The sequence below is a fragment of the Manis javanica genome, chromosome 3, assembly GCF_040802235.1.
Source record: "Manis javanica isolate MJ-LG chromosome 3, MJ_LKY, whole genome shotgun sequence".
Classification (NCBI taxonomy): Eukaryota; Metazoa; Chordata; class Mammalia; order Pholidota; family Manidae; genus Manis; species Manis javanica.
In genome coordinates this window covers 114,560,808-114,576,313 of record NC_133158.1, presented here as the reverse complement: position 1 = coordinate 114,576,313, position 15,506 = coordinate 114,560,808, and the positions used below count along the sequence as shown (strand labels likewise).

The 15,506-nt window shown below is 35.3% G+C and overlaps 1 protein-coding gene across 7 annotated transcripts in view; it reads left to right on the top strand.

Moving 5' to 3' along the window:
- Positions 1-14,781, top strand: part of OPA1 (OPA1 mitochondrial dynamin like GTPase) — a 97,721-nt gene extending 82,940 nt beyond the window's left edge. For 6 of the 7 annotated variants that reach the window (XM_037024165.2, XM_037024167.2, XM_037024160.2 and 3 more), the window contains 2 exons: positions 9,690-9,763; positions 11,799-14,781. In XM_037024165.2, coding sequence (XP_036880060.1) covers positions 9,690-9,754 — 65 coding nt within the window. In that variant the 3' untranslated portion in view covers positions 9,755-9,763; positions 11,799-14,781. The remainder of the gene's footprint in view (positions 1-9,689; positions 9,764-11,798) is intronic. The other variant, XM_037024161.2, reaches the window with a different exon arrangement.
- Positions 14,782-15,506: the final 725 nt, after the last annotated feature.

Genomic DNA, 15,506 nt, shown 5'->3' with positions numbered 1-15,506 from the left:
TTCCAATTTTGATAATTGTGACATTACACCATTCATTTGGGATTGTTCTTCCTTCTTTAAATATGCCTGGATTGCTATATACTTTCCTCTTAAGACTGCTTTTGCTGTGTCCCACAGTAGTTGGGGTTTTGTGTTGTTGTTGTCATTTGTTTCCATATATTGCTGGATATCACTTTTGATTTGGTCATTGATCCATTGATTATTTAGGAGCATGTTGTTAAGCCTCCATGTGTTTGTGAGCCTTTTGGCTTTCTTTGTACAGTTTATTTCTAGTTTTATGCCTTTGTGGTCTGAAAATTTGGTTGGTAGGATTTCAATCTTTTGGAATTTACTGAGGCTCTTTTTGTGGCCTAGTATGTGGTCTATTCTGGAGAATGTTCCATGTGCACTTGAGAAGAATGTGTATCCTGTTGCTTTTGGGTGTAGAGTTCTGTAGATGTCTATTAGGTCCATCTCTTCTAGTGTGTTGTTGAGTGCCTCTATGTCCTTAGTTATTTTCTGTCTGGTGGATCTCTCCTTTGGAGTGAGTGGTGTGTTGAAGTCTCCTAGAATGAATGCATTGCATTCTATTTCCTCCTTTAGTTCTGTTAGTATTTGTTTCACATATGTTGGTGCTCCTGTATTGGGTGCATATATATTTATAATGGTTATATCCTCTTGTTGGACTGAGCCCTTTATCATTATGTAATGTCCTTCTTTATCTTTTGTTACTTTCTTTATTTTGAAGTCTGTTTTGTCTGATACCATAATTGCAGCACCTGCTTTCTGCTCTCTGTTGTTTGCGTGAAATATCTTTTTCCATCCCTTGACTTTAAGTCTGTGCATGTCTTTGGGTTTGAGGTGAGTCTCTTGTAAGCAGCATATGGATGGATCTTGCTTTTTTATCCATTCTATTTCTCTGTGTCTTTTGATTGGTGCATTCAGTCCATTTACATTTAGGGTGATTATTGGAAGGTGTGTACTTATTGCCATTGCAGGTTTTAAGTTTGTGGTTACCAAAGGTTCTGGGTTAGCTTCTTTACTATCTTACTGTCTATCTTAACTCGCTTGTTGGGCTATTATAAACATGGTCTGATGATTCTTTATTTCTCTCCCTTCTTATTCCTCCTCCTCCCTTCTTCATATGTTGGGTGTTTTGTTCTCTGCTCTTTTTAGGAGTGCTCCCATCTAGAGCAGTCCCTGTAGGATGCCCTGTAGAGGTGGTTTGTGGGAGGCAAATTCCCTCAACTTTTGCTTGTCTGGGAATTGTTTAATCCCTCCTTCATATTTAAATGATATTCGTGCTGGATACAGTAGTCTTGGTTCAAGGCCCTTCTGTTTCATTGCATTAAGTATATCATGCCATTCTCTTCTGGCCTGTAGGATTTCTGTTGAGAAGTCTGATAATAGCCTGATGGGTTTTCCTTTGTAGGTAACCTTTTTTTTCTCTCTGGCTGCCTTTAATACTTTGTCCTTGTCTTTGATCTTTGCCATTTTAATTATTATGTGTCTTGGTGTTGCCCTCCTTGGATCCCTTAAGGTGTCATGGGAGTTCTGTGTACCTCTGTGGTCTGAGAGGCCATTTCTTCCCCTAGTTTGGGGAAGTTTTCGGCAATTATTTCTTCAAAGACACTTTCTATCCCTTTCTCTCTTCTTCTTCTGGTGCTCCTATAATGCGGATATTGTTCTGTTTCAATTGGTCACTCAGCTTTCTTAGAATTCTTTCATTCCCGGAGATCCTTTTATCTCTCTCTGCATCAGCTTCTCTGCGTTCCTGTTCTCTGTTTTCTAGTTCATTAATGGTCTCTTGCATCTCGTCCATTCTGTTTTGAAGTCCTTCCAGAGCTTGTTTTATTTCTGTATTCTCCTTCCTTAGTTCTTGCATATTTCTCTGCAAGTCCATCAGCATGGTTATGACTTTTGTTTTGAATTCTTTTTCAGGAAGACTGGTTAAATCTATCTCCCCAGGTTCCTTCTCAGGGGAAGATGTAGCAGATACCAAAGCTGCCTGGGTTAGTCTTGTCTGGATCATATTTTTTTACCTTTTCATGTTGACAGGTGCTATTGACTGTCAGCTGGGAGGGCCAAACTTTTCACTTGCTACTGGCCTTTCTTTACTGGAACAACTGCGACCCCTAGTGGCTTGTGTTGGGTAATTGCGTGTAGACTGGGTCTTTGTGTCTTGCCCGGCCAGTATGGAGGAATCTCCCTTTCCGAGGGGGTTTTCTGCCTTAGGCTGCTTCTCTGCTTTTGCAGCGCCCGGAGGGGTAATGGACGGGGGGGCTGTTTGGCTGTTTACCTCCATGAGGGGTCTCAGAGCTGTTGCCCAGGGGGTTAGTGTGCCCAGTTTTCCCTGTAATTTCCAGCCACTGGACTGTGACCTGTGTTGTTTTCGTCCAGCTGTTACATCCCTGTCCCTTTAAGACTTTCAAAAAGCACTCGCTTTTCTTTTTCACAGGGGCATCAGCTTCAGAACCTGCTCAGAGGTCTTGCTGTCCTGTTTCCCTAGTTTCCAGCCCTCCACGCATGCACTGTGTCTGCGCTCTGGTGCGGGTGGCTGGGGCTGGGTGTTTAGCAGTCCTGGGCTCCCTCTCCCTCCTGCTGGGAGCTGGGGGAAGGCGTGCTCGGGTCCCACTGGGCCGGGGGTTGTATCTTACCCCTTTCACCAGGCGCTGGGCTCTCGCACGTGTGGATGTAGTCTGGCTGTTGTCCTGTGTCTTCTGGTCTCTCTTTTAGGATTAGTTGTATTTGTTGTATTTTCAAAAATATATATGTTTTTGGGAGGAGATTCCCACTGTCCTACTCACGCCGCCATGTTGGCTCTGCCCTTTGTTGAGTATTTTTGCATCTGTGTTCATTGGGGGTATTGGCCTGTAATTTTTGTGTGTGTGTGTCTTTGCCTGTTGGTATTAGAGTGATGCTGCCTTCATAGAATGAGTTTGGAAGTATTTCCTTCTCTTCTACTTTTTGGAAAACTTTAAGGAGGCTGGGTATTATGTCTTCTGTATGCTAAAATTCAGCAGTAGAGCCATCTGGTTCAGGCATTTTGTTCTTGGGTAGTTTTTTGATTGCCAATTCAATTCCACTGCTGGTAATTGGTCTGTTCAGATTTTCTGTTTCTTCCTTGGTCAGTCTTGGAAGGTTGTATTTTTCTAGGAAGTTGTCCATTTCTTCTAGGTTTTCCAGCTTGTTAGCATATAGGTTTTCATAGTAGTCTCTAATAATTCTTTGTATTTCTGTGGGGTCAGTCATGATTTTTACTTTCTCATTTCTGATTCTGTTGAATGTGTGTAGATTCTGTTTTTCTCTTAATAAGTCTGGCTAGGGGTTTATCTGTTTTGTTCATTTTCTCAAAGAACTAGCTCTTGGTTTTATTAATTCTTTCTATTCTCAGTTTTATGTATTTCTTCTCTGATCTTTATTATGTCCCTCCTTCTACTGACTTTGGACCTCATTTGTTCTTCTTTTTCCAGTTTCATTTATTGTGAGTTTAGACTGTTGATTTGGGATTGTTCTTCCTTCTTTAGATAGGCCTGGATTGGTGTATACTTTCCTCTTAAAACTGCCTTCTCTGCATCCCACAGAAGTTGGGGCCTTGAGCTGTTGTTTTCATTTGTCTCTATATATTGCTTGATCTCTGTTTTAATTTGGCCATTAGTCCATTGATTATTTAGGAGCATGTTGTTAAGCTTCCATGTGTTTGCTGGCCTCTTTGTTTTCTTTGCACAATTTATTTCTAGTTTTATACCTTTGTGATCTGAGAAGTTGGTTGGTTCAATTCTGGAAAATGTTCCATGTACACTTGAGAAGAATGTGTATCCTGTTGCTTTTGGGTGGAGTGCTCTGTAGATGTCTGTTAGGTCCATCTGTTATAGTGTGTTGTTTAGTGCCTCTCTCTTTGCTGCATTGATTTTAAATGACAGACATTTTTAAAAGTAAATAATTTATACAAGCAGTTCCATAGTAATTCCTGGAAAATGCAATATAAAACTGATCTTTCTAAAATGAATTGTGTAGCCCTGTGAGAATAATGTTGGCATTTATGACTGAATTTTTTACTGGGAGGGAGCTTAACATCAAATAAGTAAAATGGTACTAAGGAACAAACAAAAGACAACACATTTTAAAAACTGCAATTAAAACAGAATATTACATTTCAGTCCTAAGTTTTAAAGTAGAATGGGCTTTGAATTCTTCTGGACATATTACCTCATTAAAATAAAGACACTTGTCTATAGTCATAAATTAGATTAAAGACAAAGCTGGGACTAGAAACTTGTTTCTCCTGATCACATTATCATATATTTTTTAATACATGATGTTATTGCCTTTATGAAAATTGTGTGAAGTAACTACCTCACTGATTATTAGGGGTGATAGACCAGGAGTTCCTAACATTTTTTTTCATCACACACTCATTTCATTATTGTATACTGCTGTGAAGTCCATGTAGTAGAGGACTTTCTACAATAATACCCTTAAATACACTTAGATTATTTACTTTTTTATTGAGATACATACAATAAAATGCCCAAATCGTAGTGTCCAGCTTGTTGAATTTTGACATGTGTATGTACTTATGTAGCCACCATTTGTCTACTATAATACACTTAATTGTTCAATTAGAAACATAGAGTTACAATTTTATCTCCTAAAATGAGCCTAAATAAGTAAGTGTTGTGAGAGTAGATATAATTCTAGCCCAAACAAAGATTTCCATTTGAACTTTTGAATCAATGGAAATAAACCAAAGAACTCTTAACACCACCTTCACAGATGCCCCTAGGAGTCTGGGGCCCCACCCAGCTTTGAAATTACCATACCAGTCTTAAACATCTTTCCAGGATGTACGAAATGATGCCCCCTCCTTCTGTAACAAGTAGAAGTAAATAATCATGTCTAGTGGTAGGAAAAAACCTACAGGGTCAGGATTCAAAAGTATTAGGTTTAGCTATACACCCTTGACTGCATTTCTTTGGTTATTCCTTTCATCACCTGTAAAAGGTGCACATTTTTTCTTGTGCTGAATTTAAGATTTTGACTGTAGTTTTGAGAATCTTGAATCTGGTGTTCTGCTCATCTTTTTAAAATTTATTTTCTTGTTTCCCTGTATTCCTAGATGATTCCTTTAAGTACTGAACTTCTAAAGAGTATTTCTAATTATCTAATAAAAAGCAAGCCTTTTCAGGAACAATATATATTATATAATAAGAAGTGTTCCTTTAATTTGCAGTCCTTTAGTGAACAGCTTTTTACAGCAGAATCACACCTACAAGGTGTCCTCAGTCTTGGTACAAAGTATGTATGCAGCATGTTGTAGAACAGTTCTGTTGAGGTACTTTTGGGTCTTTGAATGTGTGATTTGCTTAAAGTATACTGCATTAGTAAGTTTGCAGCATGTTTCTTCATGCTTTCTTTAAAAACATGAAAAGTTGTAAAAGGTTTATTGCAGTGCATGTGGTAATGTTTTGTGTGTGATTCTTTGTTCCTGTTCTAAACTGTTATTAACCACTGAAGTGAACCTTCTCCTGGGTTTGGCCTTTTGGTATTCATAGTGTATTCAAAACCTAATTACAGATTAGTCTGTATTTGAGACTTCTAGAGCAAGTATCAGAAGGCTCAAAAAGAAAATGAGTAGCAGTATCATTTTGTGTGGAGATAAAGAGAGCCAAAATATGAATGGGTGTCAGGTCATCTGAAGAAAAGAAAAAAGAGAAGGGACTTCATTCACTGAGACTGGTGGTTTATGAGTTGGGGATTATGGGAATATTCATGACTTAATCAAGAAGCACAATGAATTGATGTTTGAAATAGTTCATCTCTTAAGTAAACATTAGATAAATGGAAGGTAGACTTAGTGTTCACTACATGTAGAATTGGCTATTTCAATGTAACAGAAAGAGCAGTTTGTTAATCCCTTCCTGAGTTGGCTTAATTTATCAAGTAAATCACAAATTTTATAAAGATACACTAGCTATAAATATTTAATGCCAATATTTAATAGAAAAAGGAATTTGTTTTGTAATTAACCATGTTAATCTGTATACATATTTCTCTGGAAAGTAATTTCTAATGGTGAAATAGTTAAATACTATTTAAAATCTTGGGATTTGAAAACACTAATATTCAGATATTAATTTGGAAGGATCAGAAAGTAGAAAGTTCTAGTTGCTAATATTCAACCTCAGTTTTTTATAGATAACAGTATACTGTGCAGTAGATGGCATAGTCAGTGTTTAAGATAGTGCTGAAAACTTATATCTGGATTTAAAATGAATGACTTCAACTGTGGGAAATAATGCTGCTTATTATTTGTAATATAGTTTCCTTACAAAGCATGGAATCAGTTTATTTGCTAACACTGTATGTGTGTGTATACAGTCAGCATATTTTAGCCTTCCTAATAAGGTGTTAAAATTAAGTACCATTGGTACACTGGTATTGTGCTGGGAGACCTGAGTGTGCTCTACTCTGTGTTGCTTATGTGATTCCGTGACCCACCAGCTTCCCTTGATCTTCACTGTCAATGTGTTCCCTGCCTCCTGTTCCCAGGTTTGCTGTAGCTCTTGTGTTCCTGGCTTCTGCCCTCTTGGTCACTGGTATGACATCCAGGAAGCCTGTCAAGTGGTGTTTTGCTTCTTGATGACCTATAGCCCTTACTTTCTGTGCCATATTTGGGGGAACTTCATTTATTATTTATCATGGAGCATGTTATTGAGCATGTGTGGTGAGTCAGGCATTGTTGTAGACACTGAAGGTACTGAGCTACTTTTGTCTTGTTTTGTACCCTTATATTGTTTTCTAAGGGTTTCTCCAATGTCTATACATTTAGTCTACTCAAGAAGTAATAATATTTATTGTATATTTCTTAGTCATTCCCAGGCACTGAATTACTTTGGAGGTGTTTCATAACTGTTCCATTCCCTGATTTTTACCAAAATACTTTTTTTTCACATAAAATGTAAAACAGCAAATATACTTTAAATAAGGGCATTTATTTTGTTACTATTTAGAGTCTGCATATGGCAGCAGATCTAGTTTGTGTTTCTGAATCAGAAGAATGTGGACCAGGCTAACTCTCTAGGCTTAATGTCCCCATCTTGGACAGTGATACCTAAGGGTTTGTGTGAGGACCAAATGAAATGTGGGATTTGACATCTCCAAAACATAATAGACACCATAGACTTGGAATCAGGTAGGGAGTAAGGAATTATTCTCAAAGGCAGGATATCATCTGTGTCTCCACATCCCACCGTTAAGTGCATTGTATAAGTGAAGGAACAAAAGTAATGTTTTAACTTAATGTTAAAAGGATGCATGTATCACAATTACTCATTTTCCTTTTAACATTTACCCCATCCTCTGCTCTCCTCCCCTCTCCCTCTTGTCTTCCTAGTAACTGACTTAAATGTCATTCTTGAGGGCATAGTGGTACAGTGTCCTGATATTCCAATTATAAAATGTTTTGTAAACTATGGCTTTTTTAAAATTTTGGTATCATTAATAAACAGATGAGCAACATTGTGGTTGCTAGATTCCCCCCCATTATCATAAACAATGGCTTTTTAAAAGGAAAATTTGGTAATCTTTTATTCTGTGGTTTTCATATGAAATAGGCCTTTCACTTGGAAAAAACATTGCTTATCTCTGATTTTGGAAGAATTTGAATTTGATTCCAGCTACCCAGTTAAATGCCTGCATTGGAGTGGCTCTTGGTGTTGCAGATCAAACTTTGCTCCGTGTAGTCTCTCGTGAGTGATGCTACTGTGCCACCTGCTCACAGAGTGCCCAACTGAGGAAGGGGTCACTGACAGGGCAAAAGCATAGATAGGCTGGCCCTGCAGCTGCCTGATTGCCCTCAGATCTTGAAGCAAATAGAATCAGATTTCTTCTCTTCATACAGTACAGCTCTCCCCAATAGAAATAGTTCTCAGTGAAATGCTTAGGCTCTAAATACCTGTTTTAGATTTCCTTGTGTTGTGCTAGTTAAGCTAGAAGATTTTTTAAAGATCCCATTCATTTTCAAAACTCTATGAGACAATTTAGAAATCTTGTTTTCCTCCTATGTTCCCACCCTTTTAAAAAATTCTTTAACTAATAAACTGTACTGTGTAACTCTCTAAATAGTCATTGAAGAAAATGAAGTTGCTATTGAATTAACAATAACAGCTGAATTAATTTTAAAAATAAAAATGTGACCATATTTTGAGAAAGGAATTTTATTTACTAGTTTGACTGCAGATTAAAAAATAGTACAGACTACCAAAAAGTACAGACTAAACTTCCAAGAGATATGTTGGAATTCTTTTTTCTAGTTTTTCTACTTTATTATAAAGAGTTATTGCTGTCTTTGTGATAGCTATTATATTTTCTCAGTAAATAGTTTGATTAAAACAATAGGGATTTTCTTCCTATAGATTTGGTGTTAGTCTCGATGTAATATGAAGAATTAGAAGTGTTAAGTTACTGGAAAAAGTAGATAAAGACATCATGTTTTTTATATACAGCCATGGTAGGCTTTGTTGAGTTCCTGCAGTGCTAATAAAAATTCATGAAAAGGTCATTTCTTTTATTGGCTTCTCATTGCAAATGCTGTCTCACTGATAGAAAGGGATACTTATATCTTCAGTTACTGATTATTTATTTTTAAATGTAAAAGATACAAATGTTGAATCTTAAAGCATCTTACATGATTTCTCTAGAATCACATAGAATGCTTTGCAGTTTTCCCTGTAAGTCACTAACTTTCAACCAGTCACCTCACTTTTATTGATAATCCCTAGTAATATATTAAATTGTATTAAAGGGACAAAAATTTTTTAAATTTGCTTACCATTTTAAAATAGGAGTTTAATGATTAAGGTAGCAATGAAGTAGAATAGACCATTACTTTTCCATTTTTAATATCATGCACTGTGAAGAGTTTACCTTTGTGAAAATCTTTATATTTTAGAGATAAATTATAGATTTTATTTTGAAGTCTATAAATATAAAAAACTAAAATAAAAATAATATATATCTATTTTGAGTGGCTCTGATGTTTTAAACTTTTCCTCATTCACAACTAGTATGGTATATTTTTGTATGTATTTTTAAAGTGTTGTTGTCCTTTTCATGTTTGCTGCAAATATTTCCTACAGTTTCTTTTGTCTTCTCATTTTAGGGCATTTTGACATATAAAATGCACATTTTAATGTGATCATACTGGTTGATCTTTTCCTTTGTAACTGTTCCTGTTACTTTATACCTCGAAAGTCATTTCCCAGTCTAAGGCCAATTAAATACCTATATTCTCATTTAATTTTAAAAAATAGTTTCACTATTTTGTATTTTGCTCTGTTCCAGATGTTGCTAACTGTGAGTCCTGATGGACTCTGGAGAATCCAAGAACTCTTTAAAATTCTATACATAACTGTATGTGTATCTATACATGCATTTTTCTAAGATTCCATAACCTTTATAAGATTCTCAAAGGGGTCTGTCACAGACCTCATCCTCCTCCCCTTTCCAAAAAAATTGTTAAGAGCTATTACTACTATCCATTTGAACTTTATTTAGATAAGAGGTCGTGTGTGCTAAGGGAACGTCTTCCCCCTTTCCCAAATAGTTAAAGTATCCCAGATCTTATTTGAGTGATTATCTCCTGTGATTTGTGATGCCTTTGAAAAATAAATTCATTTTTAGCCAACTGTCTCTTTTTGTCTCCACAGAGAAAGTTAGAGAAATTCAAGAAAAACTTGATGCTTTTATTGAAGCTCTTCATCAGGAGAAATAATTGTAGTAAGTGAGTAAAAGTCCTCTTACTGCATTGGTTCTGACTAGGCGCAAAGTTTATCTTTTAAACTTATTTTAATAGTTGTCATTCTACTTGACTATCCTACTTGCTCCTTAATAATTATTTTAATGTAATTAAGTACCTTTAATGGCAGGGATCTCTGAAACTAGATTCTAAATTTCATATTGCTCCTTTGAATATTTGATTGCCTTCTGACTGAACTAAAAATATCCTCCAACAGAATAAAGGTGCACAAAGCTAAGATATTTCATAATATACAGTAGCTTATAAGTTTTCTGCATATTTAAGAATTAAACTATAGCTCTCATGTTATTCTTCAGATTTGATGGATAATTATGTATATGTTAACTCACAAACTTTTTATTTGGCTTGACTAAAAACCTTAATAATTGATCTTAATCTTATTATTTTATGTTTAAAAACATTTAGATGAAACTTTCTCCTGTTTAAAGTAACTAAGATAGCCTTAGAATTTAGTACTCTTCAGAATGTGTAGACTCTCTTTTCCAATTTTATAATCTGGCATTTTAAGCATGTTCCCAATAAAATATTGCATGTTTAGAGACTTCCCTTAGTAGCACAGTAAATTGATAATTATCACTGAAGAATTATAATTAGTAAGTCTTTTGCTTTTATTGAATATGTTGAGAAAAGGAAAATGCTATAATTAAGACATTATAATTTATTTAAAATATTTAATTAGTCACTTTAACTGTGAACCTTATCCTCTAGGCAGCCTGCAACACAGTCAGAACTAGTAGAAGAATAAAAGATTCCCTCCTTGGCTGTACTCAGTTTGGAAAAAGCTCTTTAATCAAACTCCCTACTTTCCTCTACTATAAGAGCAGTGTATTTGAGAAAGCAAGCTAGAAAGGGGAGCACAGCTCAGACATCATTCAGAATAATTCACGAGCAATGAGTGGGAGGAAGGAGTTAGAAAACTTTAGAGTAATACATTGTTACTTTGTTTTGTTTGTCTCTTTCATAAGATAGATGTACAGGTGTATACAAAAATAAGTCTAGAAACAAATGTCAGTCATCTTTAACACAGGTCAGAAATAATTGTTATTTTAAGTTTATGTTTGTAAATATTTTATACAACTCCAGTGTATGAAAATTTTCTTTAAAAACCATGAAGTGTTATATCTTCGTCATCATGATTCCTATCAACAGTTAATGTTAGAAAAGTTTTGAGAGCCATCTTGATTTGGAGATTCTTTTCAGCACCAGAGTTTACTTGATATTTTTGTTTATAAATGGGGCTTTTGGGAGGAGAAAATTCATTAAAGTACAAAAACTTTTAAAAATGTAAACTACATTTCTTTCTTTTTAATGAAATGAGAAAGTCCAAAGCCAGCCAGTGCTTTACATAATAGTCGGTGTGACTTCCCTAAGCTAGTCAGTGTACCATCTATAGTTCCCACTGCTGCCGGGAACATGCCGAATCCTGCCAGAGTGTCTGCCAGGTGCATGCCAGGGCAGTCCTAAGAGCCAAGTGGTGATGATATTTGTATAAGGAAACCATCCCAACTTTCTTTGTTCCCTTTTTGTCTACAGTCCCTAAGGCCCTCCCAAACCCTTGGTATTTATAACTCTGAACTGTTCCAAGTATCTGAACTGAAAAGATGATCTATTTTGTACCCTGAAATGAGAGTTTTTAACATGTGTGGAGCTTGTCAGCCTGATAGTTTTAAGTAACTAATTCTGATCTTTGCTAAGGGTATTCATATGCAATACAGCCACACATAGATTCCTCCCACTGATCAGTTTTAGTATGTTTTTAACTTTTTTTCCTATAAGAAATAAATTTCAGTAGTTTTTGATTCATACATCATGTTTGATAAAATTATGTTGAGTGCCATGGAGGGTGATATTTTAAATATAATAAAACTAGCAAACTTAGGAAGTTAAGCTTCAGTATTTTAATGATTATCAACACTTTTATGAAACTAATGAAGTGTACTTAGAAATTTTGCATTTGTCTCCCCAGACCTAAATTCATCAAATGTGTTTATTTTTACAGAATCCTACTCAATATAATCACCTCTGCACACAACTGAAGAAAGAAAACTCCAAAGTCTTTTGTCCTCCCTTTTTTCTTCTGCCCACCTTTCTAAATATAAAATAAAGTCATGGGGTAAAAATAATTTATGAGTGTTAGAGGCACTTTAACCACCAGCTGCCTTTTGAATAAAAAACAGTGGAAATGATATTAACATCCAATTTATTGTATTGAAGTGACAAACTGGGATAATATAAGTGGTATATGGCCATTAGGTTCAGTCCTTGAAGACAAGAAACTTGCTCTCCTGCTTGTTGTCTCATGTGTGGTGCACTGGTTCAACTAATTCATTAGTTGATGTTATTTGATGGCAGTTTCTTCTCCAGAAAAAGAATGCTAGGTGTTTTGAAATAAAACTTACAGCAATTTTCTAAAAAATATCAATTGTATATAAAATAATGGTAACTTGCTAAGTTGTTATCTGCATCTGTAATATTCTATATCCGGAAACTATTTGACCATGACAATTCAGTTTATATTCATCATGAAAGAAAACCAGTTATCAGAAGAACCCCTCAGATAGGTTAATGTGGATTGCAATTCCGTGTGCATTCAGTGAATGAGATTTCAATTCTCAGTGACAGCTTGGAGAGTCGCCCTTGGAAGCTAAGTCAGTAGCAGCTTACCTGTTTGATTCAGTTGATATTTTTGTACTCACTGTATACATTTGAAATTCATTCATTTTGGATGTTGTATGCTTGAGCTAGGCTTTCTGTTAAGTGTTTTTTACCTGTTGACAGAGCTATTAGATTGTGACATAGGACAAGGAAGATTAAGAATAATCCATTGACTAATTTCATTTAGACTGTTGTCAAACATTTCAACTAAGCATCAGTAAAAGGTTTTCTTTCATTAAGACTGTATTTTAAATAGAAGTTATTTCAACAATTAAAATAATGTTGACCATCCCCCTCTTTTCATGTTTAAAGAAAAATAAAGCTTAATGCTTAAAAAAAAGAAAGAAAAATAAAGTTTAAATCATTGCAGTTCAATTATAATAATACCCTCACAGCATTTTCATGTGTTCTATATATTTTTTTTTACTGGCTGAAAGACTTTAAAGCAAAGAAATATGCCATTTTTAACTAAAAATGTCTTTCTCATTTAACTCTGCTCTTTGCTGCCATTTCCTTAAGCCTTTATTATTCTAATAAAAGTGCCCACTCTGTGACAGCTTTTATTTTAGAGTTTATACTTAATTTTTCAGGTTTTTTTTGTTGTATTTTGGTAATAGTTCCTTTGCCACCCACATGATTGTTTGTTTGTCACATTCCTCACTGTGATCACTGTCACGATCTGACACTATGCAAGGTTGAAGGATATCACGGAATATTTCAGAAATTGAGAATTCAGTAAATACTTATTTTGTAGTGTTTGATAGGAAAATTAGATCCTTTCAGAAGCCTCTAGCTGCAGTGCACATTGTTATGGTGGGTGAGTAGTCAAGTACATTTCATGTGTCCTTTGGGTCTAGGGATAGTGGATGAACAGAAGGGAGTAGAGCTCCCACTGTTCTCTGCAGCGATTAGAGGGGGCCTCGCTGGGTGACTGCCTCGCCAGTGCCGGCCCCTCCCTGAAGCAGACACCATGCAGTTATTAATATCTTTGCAGTTGTAAAACAACCACTTTAAAAACCTATTTTCTAAAGAAAAATATAGGACCATATTAATTTCTGTGAGCTGTAGATAGGAAGAAGTGCCCTCAGCTGTATTTCTACACATTTCTCCCAAGCAAAAGGCTGATGTTAAGTCAGTATTTTTGTCATACCTCTTTTTGTAAATTTAGGAAAGGAGGGTAGTTTATCTTCATTTCTTTGAGATAATTTAAATATAAATATTAGATAAAATTTCCACGTAAGAGTCCAGATATTCCCCCACCCCGCTCAATGATAGAACTTTTTTCTTTCATGGATTATATAATTTTTTTTCCTTTTTACCTGATATCATCCTAAGCATGCCTTTTCTTCCCTTGCAAGCTACGTATTTATTAAGTACAAATGTTTCTAAAAAACAAACAAAATTTGGATTCTTAACAGTAAACCCTGTGTATTGTATCTAGTACAAAAAGTAATGATTCAAACAGATCACTTCAGAAATTCAATATGTAGAAGTTAAATTCTAACTAGACCAGGAATTATTTGTTTTTCATGTCAGAATCTGCAAAGACTTGAGTGAACAAAGCTCTGTATGGAAGACTGAACAACTGTAAATAGATTATATCTAAAATCTACTCAGTCAGGATATCAATTTTAGAAAGTATATGTAGGCAATGCACAGTAGGAACCTAACAGTTCTTGCTGCTTCATGGTTGAACCAACTGAGCTGTAGTTTTAAGTGAAGCAATCAGCCTTTCTTAGTAGATTAATTATATTCTCTCCTCTTTGTATTATTCCCCCTTTTCCAGGCTTTAATCCAACAGACTCTTCCAACAAATAAATTAGCTTCCAAATGCAAATGAATAGTATAACAAGGAGCAGGAACATTGCAGAGAGTGTTGCTACCTAACCTTATAATTTGGGAATTTGAAAATTGATGATTCAGAGTTGTAGGTTAGATAAACTCCTGAACTGGTTAATAATTTTGTATTTATTTATTTTAGATGTGCTTATCTGTGAATGAAATATGGCAGTTTTCCAATAAAGGGGATCAAAGTAATGCTTTTAATCTCAGTCTGCTAAACTGGTATGTGCCATAGTTTCAGGCTTCAATACTAGGTATGTGCTTACACATATGCTTACCTTTTGAACAATCATGGCTGTCTGTATGTTTAAGTATTTAAAACTCAGCCTTGTTTTTACTTGTGCACTGTGAGTGAACTTTGTATTATTTTTAAAAACGTTTACATTACATGTATGTGTTACTGGAATTTATATTTGCTTGTGCCTGATTTACGGTCATTTGTGTAGATGAACAATTAAAGACATTTAAGTCACATTATAATTCTATATTGGAGAGCGTCTTTTAAGTTTTCTCTGTCTTAATGAGGGAGATAGAGATACCTGTGCACCTTGGGTCATAATTTGAACCACGTATAATCAAATTTATGACCTATCAAGTCTCTGAATGTGGCTTTTCTCTGAAGGCTTGAATTGCACATGCCTCACTTCACGGTTGTAATCCATGGTCAAACCGTGCTTTTTTTCTTGTCTGGAAACTTATCAAAACATTTTGGTATTTTCTTTGGTAAAATATATAAAAAACGTTTTTAGATTGCATTTTACTGCCATGGCCATCATTTTCATTTGTGATCCTAACATGTTCATACTTACATGAAGCTTACTAAAAAGTCACACCTAAGTTTAGAACTGGAAGGAATCTTAAAGATCACTTAATTCTATCTGCCACCTAACCGTAAACTTCCGTTTTGCAGTTTTTTATTCCTCCAGAACTCTGCTCATCAATGATGTTTATTAAATATTTGTTGATCAATAGATGTGTAAATTATGGCAAAAGGTAGGTGTGCCTTAGAATATATATAATTAACTAGAGTCAAAACTAGGAAAAGACCCAGAAGTCACAATTGTTTCATGAAGTACATAGGAGCTGGAGTTTGGTATATTTCTGGTGAATAAATGTCAAGAGACTATCTGAATATCTTTAGTGGGCTTATAGGGAAGAATATGTTTCGATCATATTGGCATGTATTTCACTACTACTGCTACCAGACCAA